We start from the raw sequence: 15,562 nt of genomic DNA on the forward strand, positions 1-15,562 counted from the left end.
AAAAAACATCATTTTTAAAAACGGATGTGATGTGTTACTTCTGAGACTACAGCTACTCTCACAAAGTTAGATCAGTAGGGAATCCCAAATCTGTCCTCTGTGGTGTAAGTAGGCTGAACATCGAGGCAACTATTCTCTGTCAACATGACATGTGTTTAAAGGGATTCTTATTTGTGTAATCATTGAAGAAATCTATTAAAACATGCACATTGAGAAATGATTGCCTTTTTCTACTCTGCCATGCAAGTCTCTAAATACAGAAATAGGTTGCAGTGGGTCATGTAAACTTTTAAAAGCCAACATTTGGAGAAAATTATCACTGATGCATTTCAGAAGAAACACAAAAATAAACCAGCCACTCCCCAAAAAGAAAAACAAGCTATCTCTAAATAGAAAAAAAGTGAATGAAAGAACCAGGAGAGAGCTTTCTGATTATAATGACAGAAGAAAATACAATATAGAACACAGGCAATGTCTTTTCTCACACATAATGAGCTCTTTGAATATGTTTTACAGTTTATTGTGCAGAAGATTTCTAACAGGTCCATTTGTTCTATTTCCTAGAAGCTAAAATGTATAAAAATGTCACTATCCTTTGCCTTTTATTCATGAACTTTGGTTTTAATTCCAGCAGATAGTAAATTTTTTTAAGGTGTTATCTATTTACAAATAGATATCTAGTAGACCAGCTGATTAAGGCTAAATATTTTCTTCTTTGGGCATGCATTCTATCATTCATTTATTAAATGTTTATTAAGCATCAATTATATATGAGACACAGTTCTGGACACTGTTACAACAATGAACAAAACAGACAAGATCTCTGCTGTCATGGAACATGCAGTGTAGAAGGACAGTGTGAACAAGAAGAATAATTTCTGATAGTTATAAGCCCTATGAGGAAAATAAAACATGGTAATGGGATTTTGAATGCCCTGATAAAGGGGCTACTTTAATTGGGATGGCCACAGAAGGACCACCTGAAGTTACATTGAGCTATATGCCTAAAGATAAAAAGAAGCCAATCATGTGACTATCTGAAAAGGAGTATTCTAGGCAGAGGAAACATCTAATGCAAATGTCCCAAGGTAGAAAGGGTATTTATTAAATGCCCTATTTTAAAAAAGGAAGGGTCCAAGTAGTAAATAACTGGAAAACAGGATGTCAGAGAAATAGGAGGTGGCAGATCACATAGGGGACTATAGACCATGATAAGAGGTTTGAAGATTATTCTGATTGCAATGGGAAGCCATTTGGAAGGTTTTACATAAGGAGAGATGTTTGATTAAAATTGTTCATGATCATTTGGGTCACTCTGAAGAAATGGAACCTAAGGGTAAACGTGGGTCAAATCACTTAGAAGGCTGTGGCAGTCATGTAGGCGAAAAAACGATAGAGTGACTTGGAACGCAGGGGAGCAATAGAGATAGAAAATACTAGCCAGATTCAAGACGTCTTGGAGATATAGTTGACTGGATTTGCTCATGGTTTGGCTGTTGAGAAAGAAGGAAAGCATAATAAAGAATAAATCTGAGTTTTAGGTGAGCAACTGAGTTGTTGCTCATTACAATTACGTGTGTAATAGGGTTACAGATTGGTACTTTGACATGTGCAAATATAACATTTATTTCTGGTTAATCTGGTTTTCCTCACAAGCCCTAACTTAGATTAGTGGGGAGTGGTTGGGGAATTGAAAGAGAAAGAAAAGAAACTTTTATATCCAATTCAGTTAAAAGCTCAATCTATTCCTATAATTTAGTAGTCTCTTTGGGTAAAGCTCAGACTCTTATGATGCTTAGTCTCTCAAATGTATCAGTCTTCCACCTCCCTCTTTTCTTACTTCCTAATACTGACTCTGTGTTTGCAGTGGTGGCAAGGATGAGGAGGCCTTGGATCTAGAATACTGGACAAAAGATGGGAACTAGTGATTCCCATATAGATGCTGAATTACTGTATAAAGAGATATTCATTCTTCCTTTATAATCAGGAATATGTGAATTGAAATCCATAATAATATATCATTTTGCTCCCTTGAGATGGACAAATTTTAAGTCTGATAGTACCAAACATGTAAGATTTGGAGTAATTGGAACTCTTAAAGGTTGCTTTTGGGAATGTAAATAGGCTAAAACTCTGGAGAATAAGTTGGCAAAATCTTATGTACTGAAAGGTACATGTATCCTGCAAGCCAGCAATCCAATTCCAGAGTATACACCCTCACCCAAGAAACTCTTGACGTAGGTATATAGAGGTAGGTACAAGAGTGTTTACTGAAGGACTGTTTGTAGCATAAAAAAAAAAAAAAAAAAAAAAACAAAGAAAACTACCAGAAGTTCATCACTAGGGAAATGGCTAAATAAATTGTGGTTTGATTACAAAATGGAATCCTACTATTTAATGTTGTAGCTCAGTAGGAATGTGGGAATGTGGGAAACCCAGGTTTGATCCCTGGGTTGGGAAGATCCCCTGGAGAAGGAAATGGCACCCCACTCCAGCATTCTTGTCTAGGAAATCCTATGGACAGAGGAGCCTGGCAGGCTACAGTCCATGGGGTCACAAGAGTCGGACACAACTTAGTGACTAAACCACAACCACCACCACTACAAAATGTAAGTAGAGACACTAAATAATTTCAAAAACAAAATCTTGTTCTAAAAAAATTTCAAAAGAATGTGTAAAATATGATACTGCTTATTGAAAGTTTCAAAAGACGCAAAATAAGCATATAATGCTTGGGAATATATACAAATGGAGTAAAAGTGTAAATAAATGCATGGGAATGATAAATTGAGGACAATGGTTGCACCTGAGTGAGGAGAGAAGGTGATATGTTTGCAAATATAAGTGCATATATGGGACTTCAGTCTTGTGTGTATTTTTGAATGTGTGTGTGAATAGCTTCTATTTCTTAAAGTGGGTGGTAGACACTTGGGTGTTTATTATACCTTTTATTAATCATCTTTTATACATATTTAATTATTACATAATACCCTTTGAAAAGGCAACAGAAATTAATGAGAACTGACATTTCTTGAGCTCTTCAAGTATAAGTCTAGTCCTTTCTCATTCAGTCTTAGTAACTCTTTGAAGAAGTATTAATAACACCCCTGCTATATAACAGGAAACTGAGGCCTTTAGAGGTGAAATAATCCACCTATAGTCATACAGCTGTTAGGTGACAGAGCCAAAATATGAAACTAGAGCAGTGTGGCTTAAATGCCCACGTCGTTAACCTCTGTAAATGTTAATCACCCTCTCTTAAAAAGGCCACGTTAACCACAAACAAGTCTCACATTAGTGCAACGATCATTTCAACCTCTGGATGCAGCTGGAACCACAGCAATAGAACTTAACCGCTTTGGTCTCTAAATTCAGCGGGTTTTCTGAGGCTAGAAGAACATTTGCTCAGGAGCACAGGGCATGAGTCATTTCCTTAGGTATCTGTTTATTCGTTTAACAAATATTTATCAAGAGCCTCCGTTAGCACAGTGGTAAACCACAATTTATTTCTTGTCTACATCATTTTTGCCTTTTGCCAAGTTTTGGGACACAAATTTGAAATTTCCATTTTCATTTCCAACTAATGCAAGGAATGCTGTGATTAATTATTAGCTATTTTTGAATCTGTAGCCTGGCTTACTGTGGATCTCATTTAAGCCTAACCATTGTTGACCTGCAAATTCATATGACATTAAAATATTTTAACCACTTCTTACTTTAAAAAAAGTGTTTATTGAAAACTTTTAGTCTACTTTTGTATAAATAAAATACAGATTGAAATAAAAATATTGTTTTAAACAGTTTAATATGGCTACCTCCTTTCTCTAAATGTGTTTCCCCTTTCTCCGTGTTTTTTCCCCCCACAGATAAAAGAGTATTTGCTTAATCGTACCCTTCAGTGAGATTTTGAGATTCTCCCTGACAATGTATTAGATATATTTTATAATCCTGTGCATTCAACAAGATGTTGAACCCAAAGTAGCTCAGAGAACTGCTGACATGGATACATTTAGGTTGACTTTAATTACTTTCTCAATGGCTGTGCTAAAACCAAGTTATTTTCCCTCTGTGATTAAGAATGGTTTCATTTTGTCTATCTTGACTAGTTTGTATATGTGAACTTTACTCACTAGTAACAGCTGGGCCTCTAACTCATCATGACCTCTTTTTAAATAGTTATACAAGCATAGTAATGTTGAGAAGTAGCCCACATTTTTACTTAGTGTTCAAGTCAGTGATTATGTGATATAAGTATTTAAGCATTCTATCTGGTTGTGTCTCTAATAATTTATTTCCTTTTTTATTCAGGGACCTGAAGGAATTACAGGAATTCCAGGACAAAGAGGTCGTCCAGGAAAGAAGGTAATTTTTTTTTTTAACATCTTTTTATGTTGGTTTTCTTTATTCTGATGTGCACATAGCTCCATAGCATACTGTGATGTTTTTATTTGTACTAGAAATAAAGCATTAAAGAGCTATGGCTAAAAAGGCACAATTGTATAAATTAATATTTACTTCCACATAGGAGTACTTTTTACCTTAATTATCTGAAGTCAAATTTTTGACTTTGTCATTTCTAAAAAGATCTTTGCCTTTTCTTCTCATCTTTACCAGAAATTATTTAGTAGACCATGGGCATGAAAAGAGAGAAAAGAAAAAATGCTATACCATTTGTGCCATTTAATAACAACTTTAGTAAGATATTTAGGGGAGAGAAGTATTATTAGAATTGTTTCTGGCTTGTTTGAATATATTTTTCTAAATTGAAAAGGTTAGTATTGATTTTATCTTCCCTATATATTAACTAAGAGACACAAAACAGTATGTGTTATTTGCTTCCTTTTACTAAGAAAATGTGATGTGTTTGTAAAATTTAGTACTTTATAATAAATAATTGATACTTGGATAGAGTCAATAATTTGTTCAAGTATTGGTGAAACAAAAATTATTTTCCCATTGTAATATAATAACTCTGAATATATTTACTATAATTAAGTACAAATCATACCATATTCTAGTTCCCAAAATTGAATTATATCATTTCTGTGAATATGCACCTAATCCATCTTTCTCATAACTTGAGGGCAGTATAAGAAATAATAAAAGATAAAAGTGAATGAGGTATATTTTAGTTACCATTCTCAGTCATGAAATAATGCCCAATATTGAAGTTTCTTTTCATCATACATAATGTACTTTCTAAATGGTTTTACCAGTAGGGCAGTGCAGATCCTCACAGCAACCTGTGAATTATTATGAATTACCAAAAATTTCCTGACTATGATCATAGTTTAGTTTTTCTTTGTGTCTACTTGATTATCAATAATAGAACTGAGTTACCATATGTGGAGAATAAATTATAACATTTACTATTTAAAAGCAGCTGTAGTTTGATATTAGAGAATGATCAGTTAGCCTGTTGGAAAACAGAAGAATTGGTTTTCAGATGGATATAAAATCATGTAAAAATGTTACAGATTTTTAAAGACAAACTCCAACCAAGTGATGATGTTGAGTATACAGCACTGCCCACTAGAGCCTTTATACATTAAATGTATCTTTGGGGCACTGAAATTCTCTGTAGAAACAGGCTTGTCATAGGGCCTGGTTTTCTCAGGACATGAGTAAACATATGCGTGCATGCATTTGTACATAAATACATAACAAGTTTCATGAATAAAACACTTGGTTATTTGTAATTCAGCATGAGCACCAGACTTCCCTGCTTATTTGCACAAAAAATTTTGTATTCTTTTTTCCAAAATTACTTTTGATTACATTTTTAAGGTAACCCAGGTGGTATGGTATGTTGTTATTGTCAGTGGTGGTCTGTAGTACTAGTAAGTTAAAACAAAGTGATTATTTATAGAATTTTGCCTATAGCATCTCCTCTGGAGCCATTCAGGTATACGATGTAGTTGATTAAGTATAAGGTTTTTTTCTTACTTTTCTCTCTTACTAATGGCATCCACAGGGTGATAAAGGACAAATGGGGCCCGCAGGAGAAATTGGAAGCAGAGGTGCTCCCGGACAATTTGGGGAAAGTGGTCTTAAGGGTGCCAGAGGAACTAGAGGTGCTGTGGTCAGTATTTGATTTGTCTCCAAAACTGAGTTCACTGCGGATGGAAAGAAATGTATCCATGTCTAAAAGCTTCATCTCTTGATTAATTTTACAGAGAAAGCAAAAGTTCCATTGAAAATAATCTACCTCCATGGGATATGGAGAATTGTAAGCATTCCACAGTACTTAAATGGCTTAGTGGTTTCTGGACATGAAAAAGGAAAGGGGAAAAAAAATCTCAAAATGGAAATAAAATATGAAATAAGATTTTTAAAAATCAGATTATAACTCCCAACCTAAGTAGGAAAGTTTATAAAGTTGTACTTAAAATCAGGATTTAATATCTGTATAAAATTATGCTGTCATGGTTGACAAATTGCTTTGAAAATTAAATTACTCAAAAATGGGTTTTCTTTATATGCTTAGACTCTCATGCTTATCTAGAGATTATTTCTTTATAACCATCTGTGGTAAGTCTCCAAAACAGCTACCGATTTTTAATCTTTCATATGAATTTTGCATGATATTGGAAGCAAAGATCGCATGATACTTTTGAAACTGTAATATCAAAATTATGTTGCTAACATATTTGAACTTGTTCAAAAAATCACAGAAGAAAGGGATGCAAAATATTTAAGAGATTATCCAATTTAGTCTTTTGAGTATTTCATAAACTTATATATCAAATCCATATGTATTTCCTAGTCACCGTTTAAATGTCACAAGTGGCTTTTCACCAAGTCTTTGGAGAGTATTGAATAATCTGTTGTCTGAAGAAGGTTTTCCTTAGCCGCATTTTAGAGGAAAATCACATGAAGGGATATATTGTTTAGACTGGAGTATCAAAAAGCAGTCTCTGATGGGGAACTCCTTTAGTTGAAGCTCTCTGATGTTCTAAATGCGATTACTCTATCTGTTATCTCCTCAATCACTTACTGTCAATTGTAAGACTCCTCAGCCTCATTTTAAGTGTTCCATTCCTTACTGTCATATTACTAAGTCAGGTAGTATGTACCTCCTTTTATTTAAATTGCTAATATTTTTCTTCTATGCCCTATGAATTCAAATATGGTATATAATGTGATACCCAAGAGTAGAATTGCTGGATCATACGGTAGTTCTGTTTTTAGTTTTAATTTTTTGAGGAGCCTGCATACTGTTTTCCATAATGGCTGCACTAATTTATATTCCTACCAACAGTGAACAAGGCTTCCCTTTTCTCCACATCCTTCCCAACACTTGATATTTGTTGTCTTTTTTGTAACAGCCATTCTAATAGGTATGAGGTGATATCTAATTGTGGTTTTGATTTGCATTTCCCTGATCATTAGTGATGTTGAGCATCTTTCCATGTGCCTGTTGGCTATCTTGGGAAAATGTCTGTTTAGATCCTCTGCCCATTTTTAAATTGGGTTGTTTGTCTTTTGATGTTGAGTTGTATGAATTATTTTTGTATTTAGATATTAACCCCTTATCAGATTCATTGTTTGCAAATATCTTCTCTGATTCAGTAGGTGACCTTTTTGCTTTATTGATTGTTTCTTTGACTGTGTAAAAGCTATTTTGTTTGATATTGTCTACTTATTTTTCCTTTTGTTTATTTTACCTGAGGAGAGATATAAAAAAAAAATATTTCCAAGACCAATATCAAAAAGCATACAGTCTGTGTTTTCTTCTAGAAATTTATGGTTTCAAGTCTTACATTTGAGTCTTTTATGGGAATACTTAATATTAGTTCTTTTGATGTTTGCAAATCTGATAAATGAAAAAGTATGTCTCATTTTCTTTCTTACATTTTCTTGCTTGCAACTAAATAAATTGTACTTTTTCCTCTGAAAGTTGCCTGTTCATATGTACTTTACATATTTTTCTATTAGACTATTTTCTTTTTCTTAATTGCAAAAACACCTTATATAGTTTAGATAATATATTTTTGTTAAATATGTTGCAAATATATTACAAATATATTTCCCTTTCTATCATTTATCTTGTTTACACTATCTTTCACTGGACAGAGGTTTTAATTATTACAATCAAATTTGTCAGTCTTTCTGTTAAAAGTCTAGGTTTTGTTACATAAAGTATATAAAAATATACTTCCATATCCTTTTCCTAATATTGTTACCCTTAGCCCTGTTAAAGCATATGGAGTTTATTTTGCTATAAGTTGTAAAGGACTAATTTCTTTTTTCCATGTTCTTAGCCAGTTGTCTCAATACTATTCAATAAATCTATTTCCCAGTTTTCTGAAATGCTACCCTTACTGTAAGCTACTCTCAAATAATGGTCTGTTTTCATTTTCTATATTTTCTTTTCTCAATTTTTTAGTTTATTACTAGGTACCACACCATTTAAATTGTTACATCATTACAGTATCTTTTGAGATCTAGAAGGGCAAATACTTCATAATTTATTTTTCTGAAAAGCTCAGCTCTTACTATGATTTCGTCTGTTTTTTGTTTGAACTTTAAAATACAATTCTGCAAGTTCCTTTAATATTGAATCATTCATAGAAATAGAATTACCACATTCATTCTATGAATGATTAACATATGTCTTTTTATTTACTTATATCTTCTATATCCTTAAAGCTTTGTTATTTCCTTTATCTCTGTGCTTACATCTTTCTTATTAGGTGTATTGTTAGTTTCTTACAGATTTTGTTGTTTTTAGGGTGGTCCTTTTTCTAGTTCATCTTCTTAGTAGTCTATGTAAGAAATCTTTTTTAAAAACTTTATCTTTATTTCAGTGAATTTTAATAATTCTAAGGATTCCTTAGGTAAATAATTGTATCACCTCCTCATATTTATTGTTTATTATCCTTACTTATTTCATTAGTTAGAACTTCTGGCTGGTGTGGCATTTGGCTGTGCCTTAATTTCCTTATCTCCTATTTATTTTGAGACTCAAATAGAAGAGTTAGTGTGAAAACTTTTTAATAATATAAAAGGGACATTTTTAAGAGTGTTATTTTTGCCTTTTTTCAGTTGTCTGTTATCTTTTCAGTAGTTTAGGAATATTTACTGATTTGCCTTTAACTTATGATTTCCTCATCTGTATAAATTGATAATAAGTGTAAATAATAGAGGTGAATATTATACGTAAGCTGTCAACCAATTCTCTTTTAACAGCTTTGACCAGAGTTGAAATCATGTTCATCAAAGCACCTGAGGCTATGAATGAGTACAGAGTTCTCGATACTATCATGACAATATTAAAAACTATCAGAATTCACTCCCTAATATTTAGTGATGTGCAAATACCACAAACTTTGACAAACGCAAACTACATTTCCAAGAATTTGCTGGAAATTTACAGCATTCTGGCAACTGAAAGTATTTCTTTTAATATGATTAAAGATGTTCATACCAGAAATAAACCAAAGAAACATATTTTTGTGGGACTAACATGGTTCAAAAGTAAAATAAGATGCAAGTTGGAGAATTACTTTTTGTTTTCCTGTTTCAGACTAGGTAGAATTTTGTATCTTTAAAAATCTAAGTTTTAAATAACAAAAATGCAGGTTTAACAATTTAAACAATTGTCTGTTTTCTTTCTAATGTTTGCTTTGTTTTTTAGGGACATTTAGGATTGATGGGACCTGCTGGAAAACCTGGAATTCTAGGATATAGGGTAAGCATTTATAATTGGAAATAAGAACTGTTTATTTGCATAAAAACATTACATAAAGATGTCATCCCAAATATACAAATTCAGGTGAAATCTCCTGATAATGCTTTCTAGCATATTTAGACATCAGGCTACTATACAGTGAATCATATTTTCTTTCAGAATTAGTGTAATACCTAATGGCATAGCCATGATAGTATTATGTAGAGCACATACTAATGATATGGAGATTGTCTACTTACTTGTCCTTCTCTTAGGGCCATGAAGGTCAACCGGGACTTTCTGGGTTGCCAGGACCTAAAGGAGAAAAGGTGTGTATGCTTATATTGACTTTTTAATCCTAAAAGTAAACACAGAATTCATGTGTTCTTTCTGAAAGTATGCTGGAAACATTTCCAAAGAATAAAATAAGTACTTTTCAACTTGGGAAGTATTGTAGATTCTAGAAGAAAAATAAATATAAAGGGAGAAATATTTAAAATAATTAAGAAGTCTTTGATAGTTTCAGATTGAGGTGAAAACTAATGTTAATTTGCTTATTGAAAGAGATTGTGAGACTCTAGATTAAATGACTAACTATAGTACGTTTATGGTAAAATTTTTATGAATTAAGAATAACTACAATAGTACTCCTCTTGATTTGTAGTATTGTTGGAAAACTGACACTGAGAAAATTAGTAAGCTGCTTTTTATGTAACTAAAGGAGATTGACACTTCCAAAGAGAACCATATATGAATTACAATTGTGTATAAAGTATCATATGCTGTTTTGTAGATAAGACTTTTTCATTTAAAAAAGATAAAACCAGATTGCATATTTTATAACCTATTAGAAATAATAGGCTTAAATTTTTTAATTTATTTCATTAATTTAATTTTATTTATAAATCATCTTCATTGTAGGGTTATCCAGGAGAAGATAATACAATCCTAGGACCACCTGGGCCTCGGGGTGAACCAGTAAGTTTTTTTCTAAAATTATTTTGATGTTTTAAGATAAAATGCAGTTAGTACAATAGATTCATAATACCAATTACATCTTTTTAAGAACTTTTTTTTTGTTTTTAGTTTTATAACATGGTTTTATATGACAGCAGTACTTGCAGTCACATAATCTAAACAGAAAAACTGTTTATATAAAGGTCAAGATCCTTAGCATTATATAGAAGTTTAACATAGGAACTTTCAAATCTAACTTCCAGCATTAAATTCATGATAACAACTTTTTACAAAGATAATCAAAATATTATGTACTCTAGGCATTTAGGGCAGATATTTATACATCAAATTCAGATTTATTTCTAAAGTATGTTTAAAAATCTGATCTGTATCCTTGTTTATAGTAGTTTATACACGGTTACCAAATGATTTGAAAATTCATCTAACTACTTATTAGAGCCAATATTTTTTAAAGATTACTAATCTGTAACCTTCTAATTAAGCACTTTAAAGACTAGCTGTAACCATGATTTTTTAAAAGTAGCTCTTCTATCTTTGATTATCTGAATAACTGTCTCTATGTTCATACTTAATTAAAACAGTATGCAGGATATATGTAAATTAAATGAATAGTGAAAAAATACCTGGTTCACAGAAATAAATATAATTGGTTAAATTTTCCATATTTCACATATCATATAAGATAAAAAAATCCTAAAACAGAAGAATCAGAATATATAGTCGCTCCCAATATTTTGACCTGACTCTGGAAATGATTGAACAGTATACTGTGTTTTAGAAATAGGAAAAATTCTAGAGTTTTTCTGAGTAGATCAAACCAATCTCACACAGAGGCAAACTCATCTATAAGAATATATAAAATTCTTTATCAGAAATCAACAAAAAATGAAAAGACACCTACTGAATGGAAAAAAATTCTTGCAAATGATATGACCACTAAGGGGCTAATATCCAAAATATATAAACATTTCATACATTTCATAAACATTTCAATAGCAAAAAAAAAGTCCAGTTTAAAAAATGGGCAGAAGAACTGTATAGACATTTTTCCAAAGAAAACATACAGATGGCCAGCCAGGCACATGAAGATACTTGACATTGTTAATCAACAGAGAAATGCAAATTAAAACCACAATGAGATAATCACCTCACACCTAGATGGTTGTCATCAAAAAGACCACAAATTACAAATGTTGACGAGGTGATGGAGAAAAGGGAACCCTGTGCACTGTTGGTGGAAATATAAATTGATGCTTCTATATGCAAGACACTATGAGGTTTTTCAAACAATGAAAAATAGAACTGCCATATTTACCCATCAATTCCATTCCTGGGTACATATTCAAAAGACAAAAACAGTAATCAGGAAAGATATATGCACCCCAATTCCATAGTAGCAATGTTTACAATCACCAAGATATGAAATAAGCTTAAATGTCCATCCACAGATGAATGAAGGAAGAAGATGTAGTCATATATATATGCATATATATATATACATATACCCAAAAATATATACAATACTACTCATTTACCACAATGTGGGTAGATTTAGAGATAATTTTGCGAAGTGAAATAAATAAGACAGAGAAATAAAAATACTATGTGATATCACATATATATGGAATCTAAAAAATGAAGCAGTAGTAAATATAACAAAAGAGAAGCAGACTCACAGATACAGAGAACAAACTAGTGGTTAATAGTGCAGAGGAGAATGAGGGAGAGGCAAGATAAGGTTAAAGGATTAACAATTTACTGATGGCTGCTGCTACTGCTGCTGCTAAGTCGCTTCAGTCGTGTCCGACTCTGTGCGACCCCATAGACGGCAGCCCACAAGGCTCCCCGGTCCCTGGAATTCCCCAGGCAAGAATACTGGAGTGGGTTGCCATTTCCTTCTCCAATGCATGAAAGTGAAAAGTGAAAGTGAAGTCGCTCAGTCGTGTCCAACTCTTAGCGACCCCATGGACTGAAGCCCACCAGGCTCCTCCGTCCATGGGATTTTCCAGGCAAGAGTACTGGAGTGGGTTGCCACTGCCTTCTCCGACATACTAATACATCTTTCGTTCAGGTCAGTTCAGTTCAGTTGCTCAGTCCTGTCCGATTCTTTGCAACCCCATGGACTGCAACACATCAGGCCTCCCTGTCCATCACCAACTCCCGCAGTTTACTCAAACTCATGTCCATTGAGTCAGTGATGCCATCTAACCATCTCATCCTCTGTGATCCCCTTCTCTTCCTGCCCTCAATCTTTCCCAGCATCAGGGTCTTTTCTAATGAGTCAGTTGTTCAGATCAGGTGGCCAAAGTATTGGAGTTTCAGCTTCAACATCAGTCCTTCCAATGAATATTCAGGACTAATTTCCTAAATTTAGGACGGACTAGTTGGATCTCTTGGAAGTCCAAGGGACTCTCAAGAGTCTTCTCCAACACCACAGTTCAAAAGCATCAATTCTTCGGTGCTCAGCTTTCTTCACAGTTCAACTCTCACATCCATACATGACCACTGGAAAAACCATAGCCTTGACTAGATGGACCTTTGTTGGCAAAGTAATATCTCTGCTTTTTAATATGTGTCTAGGTTGGTCATAACTTTCCTTCCAAGGAGTAAGCGTCTTTTAATTTCATGGCTGCAGTAATCATCTGCAGTGATTTTAGACCCCCCAAAATAAAGTCTGTCACTGTTTCCACTGTTTCCCCATTTATTTGCCATGAAGTGATGGGATCAGCTGCCATGATCTGTTTTCTGAATGTTGAGCTTTAAGCCAACTTTTTCACTCTCCACTTTCACTTTCATCAAGAGGCTCTTTAGTTCTTCTTTGCTTTCTGCCATAAGGGTGGTGTCATCTGCGAATCTGTGGTTATTGATATTCCTCCTGTCAGTCTTGATTCCAGCTTGTGCTTCATCCAGTCTGGCATTTCTCATGATGTACTCTGCATATAAATTAAATAAGCAGGGTGACAATATATAGCCTTGACATACTCCTTTCTGGATTTGGAACCAGTCTGTTCCATGTCCAGTTCTAACTGTTGCTTCTTGACCTGCATACAGATTTCTCATGAGGCAGGTCAAGTGGTCTGGTATTCCCATCTCTTTCAGAATTTTCCAGTTTGTTGTGATCCACATAGTCAAAGGCTTTGGCATAGACAATAAAGCAGAAATAGATGTTTTTCTGGAACTCACTTGCTTTTTCCATGATCCAGCGGATGTTGGCAATTTGATCTCTGGTTCCTCTGCCTTTTCTAAATCCAGCTTGAACATCTGGAAGTTCACAGTTCATCTACTGTTGAAGCCTGGCTTGGAGAATTTGAGCGTTGCTTTGCTAGCGTGTGAGATGAGTGCAATTGGGCAGTAGTTTGAACATTCTTTGGCATTGCCTTTCTTTGGGATTGGAATGAAAACTGACCTTTTCCAGTCCTGTGGCCACTGCTGAGTTTTCCAAATCTGCTGGCATACTGAGTATAGCACTTTTACAGCATCGTCTTTTAGGATTTGAAATAGCTCAACTGAATATGCATCACCTCCACTAGCTTTATTTGTAGTGATGCTTCCTAAGGCCCATTTGACTTCACGTTCCAGGATGTCTGGCTCTAGGTGAGTGATCAAACAATTGTGATTATCTGGGCTGTGAAAATTTTTTTTGTATAGTTCTTCTGTGTATTCTTGCCACCTCTTCTTAATACCTTCTGCTTCTGTTAGGTCCATAACATTTCTGTCCTTTATTGTGCCCATCTTTGCATGAAAAGTTTTCTTGGTATCTCTAATTTTCTGGAAGAGATCTCTAGTCTTTCATTCTATTGTTTTCTCTCTTTCATTGTGCTGATCACTGAGGAACGCTTTCTTATTTCTCCTTGCTATTCTTTGGAACTCTGCATTCAAATGGGTATATCTTTCCTTTTCTCCTTTGCCTTTTGCTTCTCTTCTTTTTGCAGGTATTTGTAAGGCCTCCTCAGACAACCTTTTTGCCTTTTTATATTTCTTTTTCTAGGGGATGGTGTTGATCACTGCCTCCTGTACAATGTCATGAACCTCCTTCCATAGTTCTTCAGGTACTCTGTCTATCAGATCTAATCCCTTGAATCTATTCATCATTCCCACTGTATAATCATAAGGGATTTGATTTAGGTCATACCTGAATGGTCTAGTGGTTTTCCCTACTTTCTTCAATTTAAGTCTGAATTTGGCAACAAGGAGTTCATGATCTGAGCCACAGTCAGCTCCCAGTCTTGTTTTTGCTGACTGTGTAGAGCTTCTCCATCTTTGGCTGCAAAGAATATAATCAATCTGACTTCAGTATTGACCATCTGGTGATGTCCATGTGTAGCGTCTTCTCTTGTATTGTTGGAAGAAGGTGTTTGCTATGACCAGTGCGCTCTTTTGGCAAAATGCTATTAGCCTTTGCCCTGCTTCACTCTGTACTCCAAGGCCAATTTGCCTGTTACTCCAGGTATTTCTTGACTTCTAACTTTTGCCCTTACATTTTTTGCCTTACTTTTGCCCATTCCAGTGCCCTATAATGAAAAGGACATCTTTGGGGGTGTTAATTCTAGAAAGTCTTGTAGGTCTTCATAGAACCATTCATCTTCAGCTTCTTCAGCATTACTCTTCAGGGCATAGACTTGGATTACCGTGATATTGAATGGTTTGCCTTAGAAATGAACAGAGACCATTCTGTCATTTTTGAGACTGCATCCAAGTACTGCATTTTGGACTCTTTTGTTGACTATGATGGCTACTCCATTTCTTCTAAGGGATTCTTGCCCACAATAGTATATATAATGATCATCTGAGTTAAAGTCACCCATCCAGTCCATTTTAGTTTGCTGATTTCTAAAATGTCGATGTTCACTTTTGCCATCTCCTGTTTGACCACTTCCAACTTGCCTTGATTCATGGACCTAACATTCCCGG

General features: G+C 34.1%; 1 protein-coding gene across 6 annotated transcripts in view; it reads left to right on the forward strand.

Annotated features, from left to right (window-relative positions):
• Positions 1-15,562, forward strand: part of COL24A1 (collagen type XXIV alpha 1 chain) — a 400,744-nt gene that overhangs the window by 298,531 nt on the left and 86,651 nt on the right. For all 6 annotated transcript variants that reach the window (XM_070367752.1, XM_005888435.2, XM_070367754.1 and 3 more), the window contains 5 exons: positions 4,309-4,362; positions 5,975-6,082; positions 9,641-9,694; positions 9,949-10,002; positions 10,595-10,651. In XM_070367752.1, coding sequence (XP_070223853.1) covers positions 4,309-4,362; positions 5,975-6,082; positions 9,641-9,694; positions 9,949-10,002; positions 10,595-10,651 — 327 coding nt within the window. The remainder of the gene's footprint in view (positions 1-4,308; positions 4,363-5,974; positions 6,083-9,640; positions 9,695-9,948; positions 10,003-10,594; positions 10,652-15,562) is intronic.

Source organism: Bos mutus, chromosome 3 (assembly GCF_027580195.1).
Source record: "Bos mutus isolate GX-2022 chromosome 3, NWIPB_WYAK_1.1, whole genome shotgun sequence".
Lineage (NCBI taxonomy): Eukaryota > Metazoa > Chordata > Mammalia > Artiodactyla > Bovidae > Bos > Bos mutus.